We start from the raw sequence: 21,829 nt of genomic DNA, 5'->3' as shown, positions 1-21,829 counted from the left end.
GATCAAAGCTCAAGCGCTCAATATTGTACTAAATAAGGGAAGTTTTTAGTGCAATCCTTCCAGGGAGTTTCTGGAAGAAGAGTGGACGTAGGCGGGTTGGCCGAACCACTTAAAAATCTCTCTTGCATTTACTTTCTGTTTTTATCTCTCGCTAACCTCTCGACTGCACTGCATATAAACGCACCTCTNAGCTCAAGCGCTCGATATTGTACTAAATAAGGGAAGTTTTTAGTGCAATCCTTCCAGGGAGTTTCTGGAAGAAGAGTGGACGTAGGCGGGTTGGCCGAACCACTTAAAAATCTCTCTTGCATTTACTTTCTGTTTTTATCTCTCGCTAACCTCTCGACTGCACTGCATATAAACGCACCTCTCGAACTAACTACTCGTGCTAACTAAAAGGGGATAACATTTCCGCTGCGTATAAAATTTTGTCTTCACCTCGTATATAACCATAGGTATAAATAAATATACATATATAACCATAAAAATATCATAATAATTAAATGGAAGAATGGGAATATAATTTATTCTGTACTAATAATATTATACCTTAAATATAAAATAAGTACATTAGCCAATTTTGGTAATAGATAATTAATATTTTGGTACATTAATTTTGACAATTATTAGAAATTAATTTTTTGTAATAATTGCCAAAATTAATGTATATAAATATTAATTATCTATTAGCATAATTGAAATTAATGTATATAAATATTAATTATCTATTAGCATAATTGCCATTAATGTATATAAATATTAATTATCTATTAGCATAATTGCCTAATATACTTATTTTATATTTAAGGTATAATATTATTACAAAATAACTATATTGTCATTCTTCCATTTAATTATTATGATACTTTTATGGTTATATATATATACAGACACACACACACACTTTTAACTCTATATTTATTAGTATTATTTGTGTATATACTTTTTAGAAAATAATCATCATTAAAAAGATGATATACTGATATAATTTAAAAAGTAAATTATTAATTAGATTGCCTAATATAATTGTCTTACTAGTTGATTACCATGCTACTATAATTCATATTTTTGAAGTCTTTTTATTACCAAGCTAAATACATATCCTTAATAATTAAGATAATCCTTAGCCACATCCGTAGTACTAAAAGTATTACTTTAAATTTTTATAAATATAATATTATTAAACTGAAATAATAATTAAAAATAATGTGTCTATATAGTACAAAAGATTTTATAATTGACTTAATAGTTAAGTATTAGTTTTTAATGCTTAATACAAATTGATAATTTTAAACATTATTTATGATATTTATTGTGTCCCTTGTAATATTAAAATTATTAGGTAGAATTTTTATAATTAAGATATAATATTATTAAATTGAAATTATTAAAAATATTGTTTCCATAGTACAATTAAATTATATTTTCTTTAATAATTAATAATTAATATAATTATCTAATATAAATTTACATTTATTAATAAGTATTTATGGTATTTATTATTAGGTATTAATAAAAAAGATAAAAAAGTTAATAGCGTAAGGTAAATTGATATAAAATTGAAGAAGAAAATGAGGAGGAAAGGCATATATATATATATATATATATATATATATATATATATATATATATATATATATATGTGCCATACAATAGCATAAGGTAAATTGATATAAAATTTAATAATTATTTCAAAATCAAATACAGAAATGTTTTAAGGAAACATTGAATTTTACAATTAAAAAGTGTGCTATTCTTTTATTGGTTTTCAAAAACATCACCGGTCAAACCCCTCATTTCTTCTGATGGTCACCGACTCCTTTGCATATCTTCTTCTTCGGCTCTAGATGACCCTTGTTTAGCAACTCCAGCAACGCCATGTGTTCATACTGCGACAAATATTTCATACACATACATAAATCGAAGTATATAAACATTGATATTAACGTCAAAGTATCAAAACAAAAGCAATCTTGTGCTACAACAAATAATTATTATCATAAAATCGATATTGTAAAGTGATATTGTAATCGATATTATAATGGATGCAACTCCAATCCATTATATTTACAGTGCGATGGAAGAAGAAAATGAGAGAGAAGCCAAGATATGATTTCACAGATCGAGAATGAGAAGAAGAAATAGACAGTGCAAAAGTTGAAGAATTATGATTTTCAAAATCAACAATTCTTTGTATTTATAGGTAGAAATGGTGACAATTATAAATTTGTTAATTTTGTCAAAAGGAAAGTAATTAATTACTTAACATATTAAATTATTAATTTTAAATTAAATTTTTAATCCTCAATACTAATAACATAATAGCAGACAAATTACTATGTTAAGATAGGTCAAAAAAAGATACGTCAATTTTAAATTATTTACGTCAATTGCTGCACTTTGGCTATTTTAAATTATTAATTACTACGTCAATTTTTAATAATTACCATAATTACTAATAACTAATTATAATTAAATTCTATCATAATAATTACCATTACCATAATTACTAATAATGAATTACAACCAATAATTAATATTATTCTATCATAATAATAATAATAATAATTTGCATATTACTAAAATACCCATACGTTTGGGCGGGAAAATTTTAGAGGAGGATATTGCTTTTATATATAGTATAGATTATATTGTTATAAAAACAACTCTATATACATATACATATATATACATATACACACACACACACACATATATATATATATATATGTATATGTATATATAGATATATATAAAACAAAGAAGATTATATTACATTTTAGAAATTATACTATCGGATGGTCAACCCACAATCCTTCTCCATGATCAATACGCATGTAACTGGTATCAATGTTATCTTCACCTAAAGCCACAGATTAAATACCAATAGAAAATGGTGGGATTTCATCAAAGTGGTCATATTCTTCTTCATCCTCAACATCACCAACACCAACAATACTTCTTTTCCCTTGCAAGACAATTGACCACTTACTATCAATTGGATCAGAAACATAGAAGACTTGTTTAGCTTGAGATGCAAGTATAAACGGTTCATCACGATATCCCAGTCGACCAAGATCAACTAAGGTAAAACTCATATCATATACTCAACCACGAGCTCTTCGCACAAAGCTAAGCTCCCAAGCGCTACGCACAAAGCTACGCTCCACGAACGCTACGCACAAAGCTACGTTCCCGAACGCTACGCACAAAGCTACGTTCCAACCAAGTGTTACGCACAAAGCTGCACTTAGTTCACCCGAGTGTTACGCACCCAGCTACACTCCTTTCTACCCTCGGTAGAGATACAACTGTTGTTCAAAGAAATAAAGATTTCTTTTCTAAGACTTGAATTCCTCTCGTGTATAGCTCAATATCTCAGCACTTTGTATTTTGATTGCATTCACCGCTCAATACCACTTTCTTTTCTACCGTGTATCTCGTCTTCGTGCTGTTCTTCAAGTCTTCTTGGGCTTTTTATAATTCAAAGAATTATTTGCCTGTTATGAACATTCAAATTTTGAACGTTCACTTGATCTGATTGGTCATTCCAATCTGATCTTGATGGCCATACCTTCTCATTTAATGACCATACCGTTGATCTGATAACTTGCCAATTTGATCTGCACATTTAATGTCGCTGGTAACTTTTGACAAATCACCTCTGTAAATTGCTCACAAAGTCTTCTTTTACGGCTTGATTGATCCTTGAAACTTGTAGCCTCCAATTTTTGACTTTGTTGCCTTCTCAGCTTGATATTGCAGACTTTGTATCCTTTAGAGCTTGATATTCTTGACTTTGTTGTATTCTTGATTTTGATCTTGGGCAAGTTGATCTTTCAAAATATTTTTCCGGGTGGCTCTTGCTTGAGTATAAACAATGATCTTCAGAAAATCACCACCTTCAAATTTCTTCTGGTTCAGGATATTACGTACTGAACCTAAAATATTTGAGACATGCAAAAATGACTAAGTGTAAGTCACACTCTTAGTTGCTCCATAGTGCTTTAAATTAGCCTTCACGCGTGTAGAAATGGTGTAGTGTTCACGCGTGCGTATACAATCCATGCAAAGTTACTCCATGTTGACTGCAAAGTTACTCTATGTTGACTTTAACTTCCTCCATTGACCAAACTAGCTCCATAGGTAGCTCTATTGACCAAAAATTAGCTCCAAAGACTTTGGCCGTGTAACTTGCTCCCAAGCTTCTTCCTTAGTAAGGAAATGTAGCAAGTAGGATTTGAACGCTGGACTATTAGGTATACGCTCAAGTCTTTAACCATTTCTCCGTTTCAGCTTATTCAGTCATATCCATCAAATAAATATATTTGATCCTTCTTAGCATTGTATAGCGTATGGTGTAGAGATAGTGGATCTTGAACTTCTTCTCGGCTTTGACCATTTGACTTAAACTTCCTCCATTTGACTATACTTGCTCCATTGACCAAAATATTGACTTTGAGCCGTGATACTACTAGCTCCATTCCTTGCTCTCCAAAGCTCAAAATGTTCGCAATAGGATTCAAAATTGAGTCTTCTAGCAACAATAATTTGGCTTTGTCCATTGGATCATATACACTCATGTGTATAGTGGAAGTAAATGACTTACAAGAGTCATGACACAAAGAATTCTATAACACAATAATTCGAACCAAACTATTGTCATGATTTGCCTTTTGGGTCCAAACTCTACACTCTAAAAATAAAATAGGGGATTTCTAAAATTACAAATTGGCTCATCAAAACTATTACAATTTTATTCCTAACAATTTCCCCCTTTTTCATGATGCCAAAACCTATACTCAATCATATTTGGCTCAGTCTAGAAATCAACTGATTTTATTTTTCAATTTTATTGTGACTAGCATTACGATGAGTTTTCAAAGATTATTGACCTACGGCTTTTTATTTTTGACTTGTACGAAAGATTATGCATTGTTGGGTTAATCCATCTTGAATTTTAATTTTGTACCAACATGCATACTACAAATAATTAAAGTCAAATTAAAAGCCATAACACATAAAACTAATAAAGATAGATATATATATCATAAGACCCATTAATTCGAACTATTACATAACAATTCGAATTATGTCACAAAATATCATCTCATGAACTTGCAATATTAAAGTAAGCTAGGAATAAATTTAAATGCCCAACATACTATTTATCCTTTTCCTTAGCTTACCAAAGTCATCCTTATCTTCTAAGTGGTAGAATTTCTGAAATACTCTACCAACTTTGTAGCATTCTGCGGCCTCACGTAGATCATTTGCGGGAAACGCAAATACCATCTCGCGCATTCTCTTGGGTTTCTTTCTTCTTGATCCAAGATAGCATCGTGTGTGACTCCAAAATGATCGGCAAATAAATCCACCATTCGGTCTTCGCGCTCCTGATCGGTCATCGCGGGTGTATTCGGTTGACTTGCCTGCCTTGGGGCTGTAAATGTAGAAAATACATTTCCTGCGGGGTTAGCAAAAATTTTAAAAGTTGATTTTACTCCTTCCCCCTGTGTTCGTTCCTCCTGAGTAGGTGCGGTGGAACTCGAACCAACTTGGCCAAATTGATTGACCTTTCTTCCCCCTGTTTTGGCAGCATCTAATATTCTTCGGGAAAAAGTGTGCATCCCCTTTCTGTTGTACCCGAATCTCATGGTTTAGGGATAGACTTTCTTTTTTGTTTTCCCTTGAGATCTTTTGAGATCTTTTGGCCATCTTATGTATTTTAACTTTTGTCAAGCTACTTAAATGAATTTTTTCGAATATTTCTTTTCTTTTCTCGTAGCTTTTTGATTTTTGCATGGCCAAATAAAATATTTTCAAGAGTATGTAACCATCCGAATATTTTGTTCCATTCATAAATATTTTAGGCACATGGTTACAGAAAATTTGGAACTTAGACCATAAGCCTTATTCAAATTAGTACATAAAAGGATTTTCACTAATCCTTTCTACTTCTTCTTCTTCACGGTGGCTAGACTAGTTGCAGACTTGGTACGAGAGGCAGAAACGCGACTGGCAATGGAAGCTTCTTCAGAATCCGAGCTTGTGTAGTGAGTAGCTCCGGATGTTTGAGGTGGGGATTCCAAAGGTCTACTGCCTTTCATGAGAAATAGGACATAGTCCGGATCTGGATCACCAGGTTTCTGCATTCCTTCGCCTGGCTCAACTGCATGCACGGGCTGTTCTTCCTCTAGGACGATCGGGTCGGTTGAGGTGTCACCGATTTCGTGTCCGCCATTTTCAATCCTTCTTGCTCTCAACATCTCCATCCATGCTTGTTCGGAGATTCTCCTAGACGTGCGCCTCACGGTTTTCTCGGCCTGTCTTTTGGGCTTCATGGTTTCCTGCAAAAATAAACAAAACAAAGTACACAATACTCTTTGGACGGGTGGAGTATGTGTGAGGAGGTCCCAACTTATAGATGGGTTGAGAAGCCTTGGAACTTGTAACTGTTGAAAAGTATACATTGAATGTCTCTTCAAGTCCCTTTTACGTTTTCCCAAGCTCTAAAATTCATTGCTTTTGCTCCTCAGAAGCCGTTTTTCTTTTGCATGGTCAAAAGAATTAATTTTGAAAGATCTTTTCATCTGCATGCAAAGTGATTAGTACTCCAAATAAATAATGTACACGTGTAAGACTAGATATATCATAAAAGGATTACTAGTTAAACCAACTAAACAAATTTATCTAAAAAGATAAGAAGCAGGTGAAACATAATCATTTCTACTGCATGCATAAACACACGTGTAAGGGTGACTCACCTCAGTAAAAACACAAGCAGGTGAAAATTAAATACACATAGGCTATGCATGTAACACGTAAAACATACTTATAAAACAAGCAAAAACATAGCTTCAGCTAGGATCACATAAACACGCCACATGCAGTTAAAATAAAAACACTTGGCATAAAATAAAATACTTAGCTGATTTCGATCATCCCCATTTCGTGCCTTAAGGTTGCGAAGCGAGATTCACACAACGGTTTTGTGAGAATGTCTGCAATTTGATTTTCTGTAGGGATATAATCGATCCTTAAATCCTTCTTTTCGACGTGGTCTCGGATAAAATGATGTCGGACGTCGATATGCTTCGTTCGTGAATGAAGTACAGGATTTTGTGAGATCGCAATCGCGCTAGTATTGTCACAGAAAATACTAATGTCCTCGCAATTAATTCCGTAATCCTTCAACTGTTGCTTCATCCATAAAATTTGCGAACAACAACTCCCTGCTGCGATATATTCGGCTTCGGCTGTGCTTGTTGCAATGGAGTTTTGCTTCTTACTGAACCATGAAACTAACCTTCCCCCTAAGAACTGGCACGTTCCGGAGGTACTTTTTCGATCAATTTTGCAACCTGCAAAATCTGCATCTGAATATCCGGTTAGTTCAAAATTACCTTCCTTTGGATACCATAATCCAACATTGATTGTTCCTTTGAGATATCGAATGATTTTCTTCGTAGCGTCAAGATGACTATTTTTCGGCTTTGACTGAAATCTTGCACACACACCCACTGAGTAAGATATATCTGGTCTACTCGCAGTGAGGTATAGCAAAGATCCAATCATTCCTCGGTAGATCGTACGATCAACATTCGTTCCTTCGTCATCTTTATCTAATCGCTGTGCTGTACTCATGGGAATTTTGACTGAGCTTTTTCCTTCGAAGCCAAATTTTCTGATCAAATCACTGGTGTACTTGGCTTGATTTATGAAAATTCCTTCCTTCATTTGTTTAACTTGCAGTCCAAGGAAGTAGTTCAATTCACCCATCATGCTCATCTCAAACCTGTTCTGCATGAGCTTAGAAAATTTCTCACATAAAGATTTATCAGTACTTCCAAAAATAATATCATCAACATAAATTTGCACTAATAAAATGTGATTATTTTCTTGAATTCTAAATAAGGTTTTTGTCAACTAGTCCTTTGGTGAAACCACAACTAATTAAGAACATTGATAGGGTATCGTACCAAGCTCGAGGTGCTTGTTTTAACCCATATAATGCCTTCTTTAGTTTATAGACTTTGTCAACATCACCTTTTACCTCAAATCCGGGTGGTTGCTCAATGTATACTTCATCTTCAAGTAAGCCATTCAGAAATGCGCTTTTTACGTCCATTTGGTAGACCGTAAAATTTTTGTACGCTGCATATGCTAGGAAAATGCGGATTGCTTCTAATCTCGCCACTGGAGCAAAAGTCTCATCAAAATCTATTCCTTCTTCTTGCGAATAGCCTTTTGCGACCAGTCTTGCTTTATTCCTAACAATGGTGCCATCTTCGTTTGCTTTGTTCCGGAAAACCCATTTTGTACCGATTACATTGTGACTGCCTGGTCTTGGAACAAGCTCCCATACGTCGTTTCTTTGGAATTGATTTAGCTCTTCTTGCATGGCTTCAATCCAACTAGGATCACTTAAAGCTTCATCTATCTCCTTTGGTTCAATCTGAGATAGGAAACATGAGAACATTGCGTCTCTTGCAGTTGATCTGGTTTTCACGCCTTCATGCACATCTCCAATAATTAAATCATGTGGATGATTTTTGAGCCATCTCAAATCTGGTTGAAAAATGTTTTTGTGAAGTGGGTGGCAGAGTGGGTTCATCTTCACGTGTAGAGAGAGAGGGAAAATTAGTGGGTTCACTTTGGGTCTCACCACTAATTCCAACTTCCTCCACAACTTCCTCTATAGGTTCCACTTCCACTTCAACTTGCTCTACAACTTCCACTTCTTCATTTCTTGAATTTCTTGCTCCTGGTAACTTTTGATCTACAACTTCCACTTCAACTTGCTCTACAAATCTGATAAAATCTTCAATTTGATCTGCACATTTAATGTCGCTGGTAACTTTTGACAAATCACCTCTGTAAATTGCTCACAAAGTCTTCTTTTACGGCTTGATTGATCCTTGAAACTTGTAGCCTCCAATTTTTGACTTTGTTGCCTTCTCAGCTTGATATTGCAGACTTTGTATCCTTCAGAGCTTGATATTCTTGACTTTGTTGTATTCTTGATTTTGATCTTGGGCAAGTTGATCTTTCAAAATATTTTTCTGGGTGGCTCTTGCTTGAGTATAAACAATGATCTTCAGAAAATCACCACCATCAAATTTCTTCTGGTTCAGGATATTACGTACTGAACCTAAAATATTTGAGACATGCAAAAATGACTAAGTGTAAGTCACACTCTTAGTTGCTCCATAGCATGCTCCATAGTGCTTTAAATTAGCCTTCACGCGTGTAGAAATGGTGTAGTGTTCACGCGTATATAATCCATGCAAAGTTACTCCATGTTGACTTTAACTTCCTCCATTGACCAAACTAGCTCCATAGGTAGCTCTATTGACCAAAAATTAGCTCCAAAGACTTTGGCCGTGTAACTTGCTCCCAAGCTTCTTCCTTAGTAATAAAATGTAGCAAGTAGGATTCAAACGCTGGACCATTAGGTATATGCTCAAGTCTTTAACCATTTCTCCATTTCAGCTCATTCAGTTATATCCATCAAATAAATATATTTGATCCTTCTTAGCATTGTATAGCGTATGGTGTAGAGATAGTGGATCTTGAACTTCTTCTCGGCTTTGACCATTTGACTTAAACTTCCTCCATTTGACTATACTTGCTGACTTAAACTTCCTCCATTTGACTATACTTGCTCCATTGACCAAAATATTGACTTTGAGCCGTGATACTACTAGCTCCATTCCTTGCTCTCCAAAGCTCAAAATGTTCGCAATAGGATTCGAAATTGAGTCTTCTAGCAACAATAATTTGGCTTTGTCCATTGGATCATATACACTCATGTGTATAGTGGAAGCAAATGACTTACAAGAGTCATGACACAAAGAATTCTATAACACAATAATTCGAACCAAACTATTGTCATGACTTGCCTTTTGGGTCCAAACTCTACACTCTAAAAATAAAATAGGGGATTTCTAAAATTACAAATTGGCTCATCAAAACTATTACAATTTTATTCCTAACATTAACCCTAGGTTCTTGAAGCAAGCACTAAAGAATCCCAGTTCCCACAAGGATTAGAACAAGGGTTGCCCCATTCCCATGGTGTATTAACCCATGTTCTTGAAGAACAAAAGCTATTTAAGCCCTAATCTACCCCTATTTCTATCGAAGGGAAATTGGGTTTGGGATTGGGAAAACTCAAATCTTCCATCCAATTCCCATTGAAATGGAAGATTTTCCAAAAACAAACAACAATCATTGCGCCTTAATCATTGAAAGATAGAACAAATAACCCAACTCAAATTCAAGAACCCTAAATGGGTGTTCATCCCCTTTATGCAATAATCACATAAATAGCATCAATAAGAGCAATAAACACCTAATCTAACCCATAAAAGGGACTACTCACTCATATCTAAAGTAAACATAGCAATATTAAGCAAAAAATCATAAAAGTGCAATAAGAGTAAATAAGAGATGAAGAACAGGAAAATAGAAATTTACTATTAAGTGTTGAAGAAAGATGATGGAATCCCTTCCAAATCCACAAAATGAGGCTTGCAAAGTGTTCTCTAGTGTAAATCTAAGCTATTCTAAGCTAATATTTGCTATGGAAATAAGAGAGAGAAGTTCTACACTACCTAGAGTTCGTAATTATCAAAATTGCAGCAGAAACTCGTTTAAAATAGAATAGTACAGACCGAAACGGATACCCACACGCCCATTTCGGTACCCATTTCGGTCATCAGTTTTTAGGGCGGACCAAAACGGGTACCCACAAGGCCATGTGGGTACCCATTTAATTTCTTCCAGTATTTTTTTTCCTGCTCCATTTTGCGCTCCGCTGCTCCTCTCCCTCCTTGAGTGGGATCCTAAGCTACCAAAATTGATCCAAAGCAATCCAAAATGCTTTCTTTACCACTCTTTGTGAAGAATTTCACCTATAACCACAAAAACACACAACCAAGTAATAAATCCCACTCAAGTATCAACACTTAACTACAAAAATAGACGAAAAATGGGGCAAAAAGGTATTTAGAAATAGAGTCATCATTCACAACATCTGAGATTATTGAGGTTTGGCCTAGAGCTTTAATAATCACTGTTCTGATTATATCTCTTGAGTTCAAAGGTGTCTCAGGTACAAATTAATTGTTTCATCTCATGAAAATTTAAACATTCATATTGTGCAGTGTTGCTTATGTGGAAGTATTGATATTTGTGTGACATTTATGCTTAGAGTCTGGTAATTTAGGTTTAAACTCTAATTGCCAATGCAAATTATGTCTGTGTAGAATATCTTATTTCCTTGACTGTATAATCTCCAAAATCTAGTAGATAACTTTTATTGATGTGTAGTGCATTTCTCCTTGGAACTTCTATGTTTTCTTGTTGAATGGGGAAAAAATGAATGTTTTTCATGCTCTGACAAGCTCTCTCTAGTACCTCCCTGTTATTATTTATTTTACTGATATAGAACTTCAGCTAAAATTTTGCTAATACATTAAGTAGCTTTACAACTAGATTTATGCTTTTATGCTTCCACTTCTACTATGTTTTTCCCTGCAGGTGTGGTAAATGAAAGGATCAAGGAAGCTCATCTGGATAAATTAGCCTCAATGGGCAAAATACTTCTTCTCCCAGTGTGTAACTTTTGTTTCATTAATAAAATTATTGTATTTTAAGTTGATGATAGTATTGTGTTTTGATGATATATATTATTGTATTAAAGTGTGATGATATAAAGTACTGTGTTTTGATGATAAAGTGTGTTGACTTAAAGTATTGTGTTAGTATAAAGTTTGGTAATGGTTTAATTTTGTGATGGTATAAAGTTTGATGGTAGTTTGGTAGTATTAGGTAGTGTTGATGATAATATTGTGTTAGATATAGTGTGTTGATAGAAGTATTGTGTAAAACTGTTGATATGAATTTGAAGTTGTAGCAAGTACAAGAATAAAAAAAGATTAGGGATTTTAATTAAAATAAATAAAATATTTTTTAAAAAAATATATATATAATCATTTGCTACCATTCCTCTAGGAACGGTAGTGGATGACCTAATATTAAAAGAAAAAAAATACTAATCCGCGACCGTTCAAGTGAAGAACTGTCACGAATGACTAGACTTTCGGCCACAGTTCCACAACGCTAGCGGAAAGTCAACGACATTCAGCAGCCATGACATCCGTCACTGTTGTACAACGGTGACGAAAAGCCATTTACAATAGTGGCGGATGTGCAATTTTGTACTAGTGGACAATGTTGGCTTTTAGGGCATACATGTCTAACAATACATGAATTCAAAATTGTGGATAGTGATCGTGGTCCAATGTATGGGGTTCCGACGCACTGTACAATGGAGATATCACTAGGGATGTCCAACATTTGGGCTCAATATGCTTTCTTCTTCGTTCTTCTCTTTGTCAAAGATATTACAATGAACTACCGCAAAGAGTATGCTCTCATTTTCCACATTATCTTCCATGTACTTCTTCAATTAATAATTGAGGAATTCCTTTAAGCTCAACTCTTTCTTCACAACTTCAAGTATTTCACACTCACCAACTAGGTAATGATCTTGAACTTCATAATTTCCCTTCCGTGGCATTATTATTGAAAAATATCAAGTGATCAAAAAGTGCTCTGTACTAAGAAATTGACCAATGAGAGAAGAGAAGAAGAACTAAACATTTCCAGATCAAGCTTAGACTTTGACCTTATAATAATAAGTGAAGAAAGTGACAAGTCTACACAATAAGTTGGAAGATTCAACAGTTTTGTGTTGCACAATTTGTATGTCCTTTGAACTTTCTTCACTCTTTTCTTTTATTTATTCCTCAACACTCTCATTCCTTTTCTCTTCATTACCACCACCTTCTTCTTTTATATTCTCATCTTCAACTTCTTATTTGCTGATTAGGAGGAGTTTGCTGTGTTGAACTATTAGCAAAAAATTGCAAACAGTTACAACATGAGTTCGATGCGTCGAATGGAAGAAGGGTAACCAAATTGGGATTTAGTGTGAGATTCAATTGACTTGAAGATGAATGCCATTTAATCGAGAGGAAGCATTTCTCAAGGTCATTCCACACTCTTAGAACACATAAGGATATTCTCATGTCTAATGAAAGTCTAAGAGGAATTTCATCAAACACCTTGGTATTAACATGCCAGACTTCCCTTTTCTCAAATTAAAGGTGAAGTAAGGTTAATTGAAATCCATCTCTTCTCTCAAAGGTCAAGGTGATTAACATCATTAAATCCAAGTCTTATCACTCCTAATCAATCAATAATTTAATGTCACATCTCCATGGATATAATCTACATTCCTATCTCCCTCCAAGGAGAACTAATCACACATAATCATAGTAGAAATAGAAATAGATTCAAAGTCAAACAAGTAATAATCCATAACAAGCACAAGATAATAGATCAAAGTAAACAATCACAAAAGTAAAATTGCAATAAAAGGAAATTGCAATTGACATAGCTAATGGAGATGAAATTGAATCTTCAAGTCTTTAGTCTTTGCTTCAAATGCAGAAAATAGAAATTGAATCTAGATAGTGCTTGTACTGAAATGTAATTGGAATTGGAATTGGAAATTGAAATGTAGATTTGTAGCTTGAAATCTAGAGTTCTAAGGGCTAAGAACTTGAAGGGAAATTGTCTAATATAATCTAAAAGTCCTAATTTTACCCTAAGGCTTAATTGCATAAAATGATTCCTAACTCCCTCAAATTATAGCGTTGGACATAAGCTACTGATTAGGCCGCGTCACTAGTTCATGACCTCATGTAGTGTGACACACTCTCATGATAGCAGACAATGCCTTGCAGATGTCTCCATTACGATCCCTTGTTACGTGCATAATACTTGCTCGTAGTAGCAGAACATTCTTTCAAGTGCTTCTCATTACGTACCTTATATATTACGAGAGTAACGATGTTTGTAACTATAAAGATGAACTTTTTGAACATGAACGTTCTGAGTGTAACGCGCTTGGTAACAATAGAGAATTGACTTCCATCATATTTTGCTCTATTTTCTCCAAATTATTCTTGAATGGAACCTTTTTACATTCAAAACACACAAATGGTCAAAATTAGTCATTCAAAACAATTTATTACATATTTGGACATTTTAAGTACAAATAAAGCAAATCGAATCCCAATATGGCCAATAAATTTAATGCACACTAAAGTAGTACAATTTGACACCCATCAAACTATGAGAGACCCCAAAAAAAAATTCGTATTAAAAATTTCCTACTTAAAGAGGCTTAAGAAATACATCAATCATGTAAAGAAACCAGATAACGAAATTACATAATCAGATCAGTTTATAAAATCCACTATAGCAAAGTTATGAAAGGAGTTAGTCACTGATCAGAGTTGTCTTTCTATATATTATGCTTTTTATTTTGAACAAAAGCATTAAGGGTGTGTTTGGTAGCCCGGAAAATGATTTCATTTTCCGGGCTTTTGGTGTTTGGCAGTGTCTGGAAAATGCAGTCAACGGAAAACAATTTCCGTTGACCAAGGAAAATGAGGCCATTTTTCCAGAAAATGACTTCCGGAAAAAAAATCCGGAAGTCATTTTCCGGACTTGACTTCAACAATTATTTTGGCCAAAATGGCCATATGTTACTTTTTAAAAGAAATATTATTATTTTATATATTATTATTATTATTTTATATTTTAAAAAAATAATTTAAAATGTAAAAATTATACAATTTAATTCATTTTCCAGAAAATGAACCAAACACACAAAGACAGTTTTCCAAAATACAACCAAACACCGGAAATGAAATTGTTTTCCGGAAAATGACTCATTTTCCAGAAGTCATTTTCATACTTTCTAAACACACCCTAAAGTAAATAATAATAATAATAATAATAATAATAATAGTAATTTTTAAAAAGAGAGAGATATAGAGGGCAATTTTCAGTGTATGTGTAGTCGTTCATGCATGTGAACTAGGCTCTGTACAGCATATGATCATAGTTGACCTGGGCTTTTCACAGCTATAACAGTGAAACCTGAAACCAATTAAACATTACTAGTGGATTTTCAAAATTAAACATTCTTAGCCAGTAGGTGCGGTGCCTAACATAAACATGCAGTAATTTAACTTTTAACATTACTAGTATTGTTACAAACATTCTCTCTATAAATTGGCTCAAGCACTAACCCAAAGATGCATCACATCCCCAAATTTCCTCTTACTCAAATATATCTACCTACCTACCAGTGATCAATTGCTACCAAAATGAAATCCTTCAACCTCATGATTGTAGCAGTGCTGATGCTACTCTTGGCAGAAGCACAGTTTTCGTCGGCTGCGTGCGATGTGCAGCAGCTGACTCCTTGCCTAAGCGCCTTAACGTCCAACACCAACCCATCTCAACTCTGCTGTCAGAGGCTTAATCAACAAAAGCCTTGTTTCTGTCAATACCTCAAGAATCCAAGTCTGAAGATGTATCTCAACTCCCCAGCTGCCAAGAAAGCCGCTAAAACCTGCAAGGTTTCAATTCCCAAGTGTTGAGGAAATCTCCATTTGGATCGCTTGATCTATCCTACATTATTCACTCACTCTCTGTGTGCACTAAATTATTATAAAGAATAAATATATCTTTTTCGTTCTGCGAATTTACTATGTCTTGAATATTAAAATCATATCATAGTCTGTTTGGCTATGATCTTTGTACTGGATGGTTTACATCTCATTTCTATATCTGTCATTTATCATTGAGATAATTACTTTTGATCCTTCCACAGTTCCACTATACCAATATTATAATTTTTTTAATTATGGCAAAAACTTGTGTGGTTGTGTGAGACCGTCTCACCGTGAGACAGGTCGGGTCGGGTCAGGTCAATATGCAAATGTAATACTTATATGCACAAATGTCATACTTATATGCTCAAATGTAATACTAAGCCAAAATAAAATTTTTGTTACTTATACGGGTGGATGTAATACTTTTAAGGGAAAATACAATACTTTTACATTTCGATTTAAAAGTATTACATTTTGCTTCAAAAGTATTATACTTTTCCTTATAAGTGAGGGACACTTATCAACATTACTTATTATGAAAAATGTATTACTTTTTCTCTTATAAGTAACAAAAATTGTATTCTTGATTAGTATTATATTTGAGCATATAAGTATAATATTTGTATGTTGCTTCGACCCGACCCGACCTGTCTCACGAATAAGGATCCGTTAGACGGTCTCACACAAGTGTGACAATTTAATTATTTACTTTTACAAACTGACTAAATTTGGTATACAATGTTTATTTTAAATATTGTACTTCCAGCAAACACCATCCTTCTTCATATGAACAACATTTAATACATTTTGAACTAAGTTTGATTAATTTGAAAAGATGAGGGGTTAAAATGGTCAAAATAATATTTTAGAATTAAAAACGAAAATACTATTGTGGTACCTCAATTAAACTATTTTTTAAGGTAAACATAGCTATTCCATTAATTCATAACATAAAACGCTTACATCAACGATCAATGAAATGGTAAACCATTCCTTACAGTCAGACATATAGAAACAATTTTTCTAACTATGCTATAGAAAACTTGAATCGCATATGTTTCATAACTAGGAAACTATGTTCCTTCAAGGAGTTTAAAGCTTCATCAAAGATCTGGGTCTTCGTCATCATTCTTTTTTGCTCGCCCAGGATAAGATCAACACTTGCCGAAATCAAACTAAACGATTTATGCTAATGATAATGAAAAGCTCGTGAAAGTAACGAGAGGAAAAAAGCCCGTGAAGAAGATCTGTGGCGGTGGTCGGAGGCGGACGGAGCTGCGACGGTGGTCGAGGCAGAAGAAGAGCGAGAGCAAACGTAGAAGGTGACCAAAACGGCCGGCTCAATGCTCCATTAGAGCTCCGGCCGGAGGCCGGCGGTGGAAGCCGAAGTTGAGCAACAGAGACCTCAATTAAACTATTAGTCCTATAAAACACCAAAATGTACTCACCATTAGTCATTGTACCTCAATTAAACCATTTTATGCCATTTACCATCTAAATTAAGTACAAAGTACACCAATTGAACACAAAATAACTCCAAAATGACCCCAAGATGCATCTTTGGCACTCATCACTACTACGGTAGATGGTGCGGTTTGCGACCTTACCAACTACAACGCTCTACAATTATTAGATATTGAATTGGTTAATAATTACTCTCTCTGTCCCATTTTGCCTGTCATGTTTACTATTCGTTAGTCAAACTAACTCTTTCTTCTTTGCTTTTTTTTAATGATTTTTAATTATTTTTAAATTTAATTTTTTGTGTTTAATAACATTTTTAATGTAGTTTCTAAATATATAAATTTTATATACTAATACTAAACTCGATATTATGAAAATTTTTATTAAAAATAACTTAAGTCAAGCCTCGTTAACTGAACTAGACAAACAAAATGGGACGGAGGGAGTCTCAGATATGTTATATCTAATGTATTCTACTGTTAATATGTAATAATAGATTAATATCTAATGCACTCTACTGTTAATATGTTATACGGATTAATAGATTATTAATAAGTGTTGAAGAATATTGGTGAATAAATCAATATAGAAAATATAAAATTATATTTATGTCCCAAAAAAAATGAAATTTAATTTAGAAAATTAATTCCAACCAATATTTGGTACAAAATTAAAATATCAAATATATATACGAAATATATATATAACAAAATAGGGATTTATTTTGTCAAAAAATAATTCCACCACAACTAGTACGAAACTAGTACAGGTGGTTTAATTTATAAAAATATATAAACGAAAAAGGGTTTCTAACCTGAGGTTTTAACCCAACCGAAGAATAAGAAAGAAGAGGGGAAATTCGAATCGTGTGTACACACTCTCCTTAAAACCGATTCGCCACCTCCTGAGGATGCTAGAAGCGTTGTGGCATCAGTCTCCCGGGATAAAACGGACTATGATATTGGTGTTCGAGCACTCAAACCCAAATCCCGGCGAACTATAACACAAGTTGAGCACTCCGATGTTTTACGGAAGTTTAGGGATAAATTTTCCAATAACCAAAACTGATTTTCGTAGGGAGAGAAGAGGAAAACTGTTGGGAAACATTCAAAGGCAAATGAGGTTTTGTCTTCAAGTGATTAGTCTTTCGCTACCCAGCTATTTTCCCTTCCCTATTTTCATGCATGGATCACCACTCCATCTTGTCCGCATATCTTCTCAAAGTGAACGTTGTTGTGTCTAGAGAACGTGTCCATTACTGCTATTTTCTCTCCTTTTTGTGGCTGGTAAAGGAGGAAGTTGGTATAGCTACTAGTATATATTCATCTGCCTTCAGTGCTGTAAACACACATTCAAAATATAATTTCCTTCTCTGCCAAAGCTTTCTTCCACATCTGAGCTAGTGTGATTTATATATAACACAAGTTGTGACTTGTGATTCTGTGGGTACCTGTCGGAAGCATATGACAGTCCTGGTCTAAATGCTTTTAAGGTAGTGTTCCTAAACACGCCGCAGAACATCTTTTGTCCCTCTATTAATATCCATATTCCTACGCCAGCCTACATTACTCTCGTAACAGAAGTACAGTATTGCTATTGTTACGTACATTCTCGTTTAAAGCCCCAACAGTTAAAAGCATTTAGTAGTTCCTAACAAAGGCAATGCATGCGAAAACAAACAGTGATGTCACCGTGGTAGAACCTCTCACTGGTGGTCTAAATTACCGAAGATGGTCAGCAAAGATTGTCATGCTCCTAGAGTCTCAAGACATTGTGATTACGTGATCTACACTAATCCTTCGACTTTTAGCACAGCCACGCACTCCACTTCCACGCAAACTGAGAAGTCGACTGAGAAGGTCGATTCACAGGCAACTGAGAAGTCGACTGAGAAGGTCGATTCACAGGCCACTGATGTTGAAGCTACTCCTGATCCAAAGGCACCTGCACCAACGTCTTTGGCTACATCATCACAAGGTTAGTGCTAAATATGAAAAAGACAACAAGATTGCACGGGCAATAATTCTGCAACGAATGGCACATTCTCTTTTCGACATGTTTTCTGCGCATAAGTTTGCCAAGGTTATTTGGGACTTACTGCGTCAGAAATATGGCACTGACGATGCCGGTAGAAGAAAATATGCGGTGGGGCGCTGGATGAATTTCAAAATGAACGACTCTAAATCCATAGTTGAACATGTTCACGAGTTTGAAAATCTGGTTGCTGATATGACTACTGAAGGAGCTGAAGTAAACGATGTCTTTTTATCTGGAGCTCTTATTGAGAAATTTGATGACTCTTGGTTAGACTTCAAAAATAAAATGAAGCATGAAAGGTGTGACTACACACTACAGCAGCTGATCAATAGCCTAAACATAGAAGAGGAAAATCGCCTAATGCTCAGGTCAGCTACTTTTTCTGATAATGTAAAAGCTAACGTTGTTGAGACAGGTGTTGGTTTTGATAGAACAAAACCAAATGATCGTAATAAAAACCACAAATGAAGCTCCAAACCAAATAACAATAATCACGTCAAGAATGGCAAAATTCAGAAGAAAGGGTTAGTTGCTGGATGTTTTGTTTGTGGGAAACAAAGCCACCGTGCTGCACAGTGCTACTTTCGCAAAGGCGTGAATCAGAACACAAAAAAGTCAGATAATGGAGGACCCAAAAACGAAGCTCACCTGACAGAAGACACAGACAACACGGAAATAGTAGCAGCCGTCATAACTGAAGGTAATATCGTGGGAGATCCAGAAGAGTGGGTCGTGGACACTGGAGCATCTCGCCACTTCTGCAACAACCAAGATATGTTTAAGGTGTTTGAACCTATCACTGAAGGAGAACAAGTGTTCATGGGCAATTCCAGCGTTTCCCAGGTAAGTGGTAGAGGCACCGTAGAATTGATGTTATATTCTGGGAAGCAGTTAATGTTGAAAAATGTGCTGTATGTCCCTTCCCTTCGTAGAAATTTAATTTCCGGAGCCTTGTTACACAAGGCCACAAGACTGTGGGAAATTCCTTGGGAAGGGATACTTACGTGGAGGTATTTTTGTGTTAGATGTTACTGTACTTAGACCTCATACCTTTGAGGGTCGTACTGCGACTTCCATTTATGATTTTATTCCAAATTGGCTTGTTATAGGCAATAATAATAATGGTTCTCCTTTTGCTTACATCTCTGTCTCATTTAACATATGGCATGATAGATTAGGAGATGTTGGTACAAAGTGTTTAAATAGATTGAAAAGCATGAATTTGTTACCAAACTTGTCTAGCGATTCTTATTCTCAATGTGAAACATGCGCTGAAGCAAAATTTGCCAGAAAATCTTTGTCCTCTATAAATCATCATATTACATCTATGTTAGAATTGATTCATTCTGACCTAGCGGATTTTAAAAATACCGAAAGTATAGGTGGGAAACGTTACTATATTACGCTTATTGATGATTTCTCTCGTTATACAAAAATTTATCTGTTAAGATCAAAGGATGAAGCCAAACAAAAATTTATGATCTTTAAAGCATAAGTAGAAAACCAATTGGATAAAAAGATAAAAAGGCTTCGATCCGACAGAGGAGGAGAATATGAAACAAATTCTCTCAAAAATTGGTGTGAATCTTCAGGTATAATACATGAGATGGCTGCTCCTTATATTCCCTAACAAAATGGCATAGCAGAAAGAAAGAATAGAACTTCTAAGGAGATGAGTAAAGACATGCTTATCAGCTCAGGTGCTCCAGACTCCCTATGGGGAGAAGCTGTCCTTACAGCAAACCACATCTTAAATAGAGTTCCTCATAAAGAGTTTGACAAAACCCCCTATGAGTTGTGGAGAGGTCATACCCCAAACATAAAATACTTTAGAGTTTGGGGCTGCCTAGCAAAGGTAGGACTTCCGTCCTTCAAGAGGCCCAATTTGGGACGTAAAACTATAAATGCCATTTTTGTTGGGTATGCTGAGAACAGTAGCGTTGCTTATAGATTTATGTGTTTATAGAATCGCTCTACGTGTGAGTCTAGAGATGCTATCTTCTTTGAACACTTATTTCCTTTACAGAACTCTCTTGATTTATTTGTTCACAGACTTCAAAGCAATGGTCATATTGTATTCCCAAGTAGTACAAATGATACTGATGAGCTTAGAAGAAGCAAAAGGCCAAGAATTGAGAAAAGTTTTGGCTCTGACTTTATAACATATTTAACAGAGTTGAAAGACTTAAATGAGCTATGTGATCAGCTCATCTGTCAACTAGTGTTAGAAGAAGAGCCAAAGACCTTTGAAGAAGTCATGTGCTCAATCGATTCCACCTTATGGAAGGAAGCAGTCAAAAGTGAGTTAAACTCAATATAGTGGAATCTCACTTGGGAATTGGTTGATCTACCCAAAGGGTGTAAACCAATTGGCTGCAAATGGATCTTTAAAAGGAAGTTGAGGCCAGATAGGTCTATCGAAAGGTTCAAAGCTAGGCTAGTTGCCAAAAGGTACACTTAGAAGTTTGGTGAAGATTATTTTTATACTTATTCACCAGTGACAAAAATTGCAACCATACATATTCTCTTTGCTTTAGGCCTCTTTTCACATGTTAATAGTCCACCAAATATACGTGAAAACAACATTTCTAAATGGTGAATTAGAAGAAGAAATCTATATGGAACAACCTCCTGGATGCATAGATCTCGGCCATGAAGGAAAGATATGTAGACTCAAAAATCTCTTTACGGCTTAAAACAAGCCCCCAAGCAGTGGTATGAGAAGTTTCATAAAACTTTAATAGACCTAGGTTACTCGGCTAACCGGTTAGATACCTGCTTAT

The 21,829-nt window shown here is 34.8% G+C and overlaps 2 protein-coding genes across 2 annotated transcripts in view; one reads left to right on the top strand and one right to left on the bottom strand.

Annotated features, from left to right (window-relative positions):
* Positions 1 to 3,098, bottom strand: part of LOC116010864 — a 26,121-nt gene extending 23,023 nt beyond the window's left edge. Inside the window, exon 1 of the mRNA XM_031250363.1 lies at positions 2,885 to 3,098. Coding sequence (XP_031106223.1) covers positions 2,885 to 3,098 — 214 coding nt within the window. The remainder of the gene's footprint in view (positions 1 to 2,884) is intronic.
* A 15,945-nt stretch (positions 3,099 to 19,043) lies between these two features.
* On the top strand, positions 19,044 to 20,224 carry LOC116010863. The gene is made up of 4 exons (XM_031250362.1): positions 19,044 to 19,414; positions 19,517 to 19,889; positions 19,979 to 20,056; positions 20,156 to 20,224. Exons 1-4 carry the CDS (start codon positions 19,044 to 19,046, stop codon positions 20,222 to 20,224), a joined length of 891 nt encoding a protein of 296 aa, XP_031106222.1.
* The last annotated feature ends 1,605 nt before the right edge of the window (positions 20,225 to 21,829 follow it).

Source organism: Ipomoea triloba, chromosome 2 (genome assembly GCF_003576645.1).
Source record: "Ipomoea triloba cultivar NCNSP0323 chromosome 2, ASM357664v1".
NCBI classification, from domain to species: Eukaryota; Viridiplantae; Streptophyta; class Magnoliopsida; order Solanales; family Convolvulaceae; genus Ipomoea; species Ipomoea triloba.
The sequence above is the reverse complement of the archived record's forward strand: the minus strand, read 5'-3'. Positions and strand labels throughout refer to the sequence as shown.

Excerpts from the sequence above, each read along its gene's own strand:
- LOC116010863 (XM_031250362.1), top strand. The coding sequence starts at position 19,044 with ATGGCACATTCTCTTTTCGACATGTTTTCTGCGCATAAGTTTGCCAAG. Across the intron at positions 19,890-19,978 it reads GCAATTCCAGCGTTTCCCAG|AAATTTAATTTCCGGAGCCT; the intron begins GTAAGTGGTAGA and ends TTCCCTTCGTAG. Across the intron at positions 20,057-20,155 it reads GAAGGGATACTTACGTGGAG|GCAATAATAATAATGGTTCT; the intron begins GTATTTTTGTGT and ends GGCTTGTTATAG.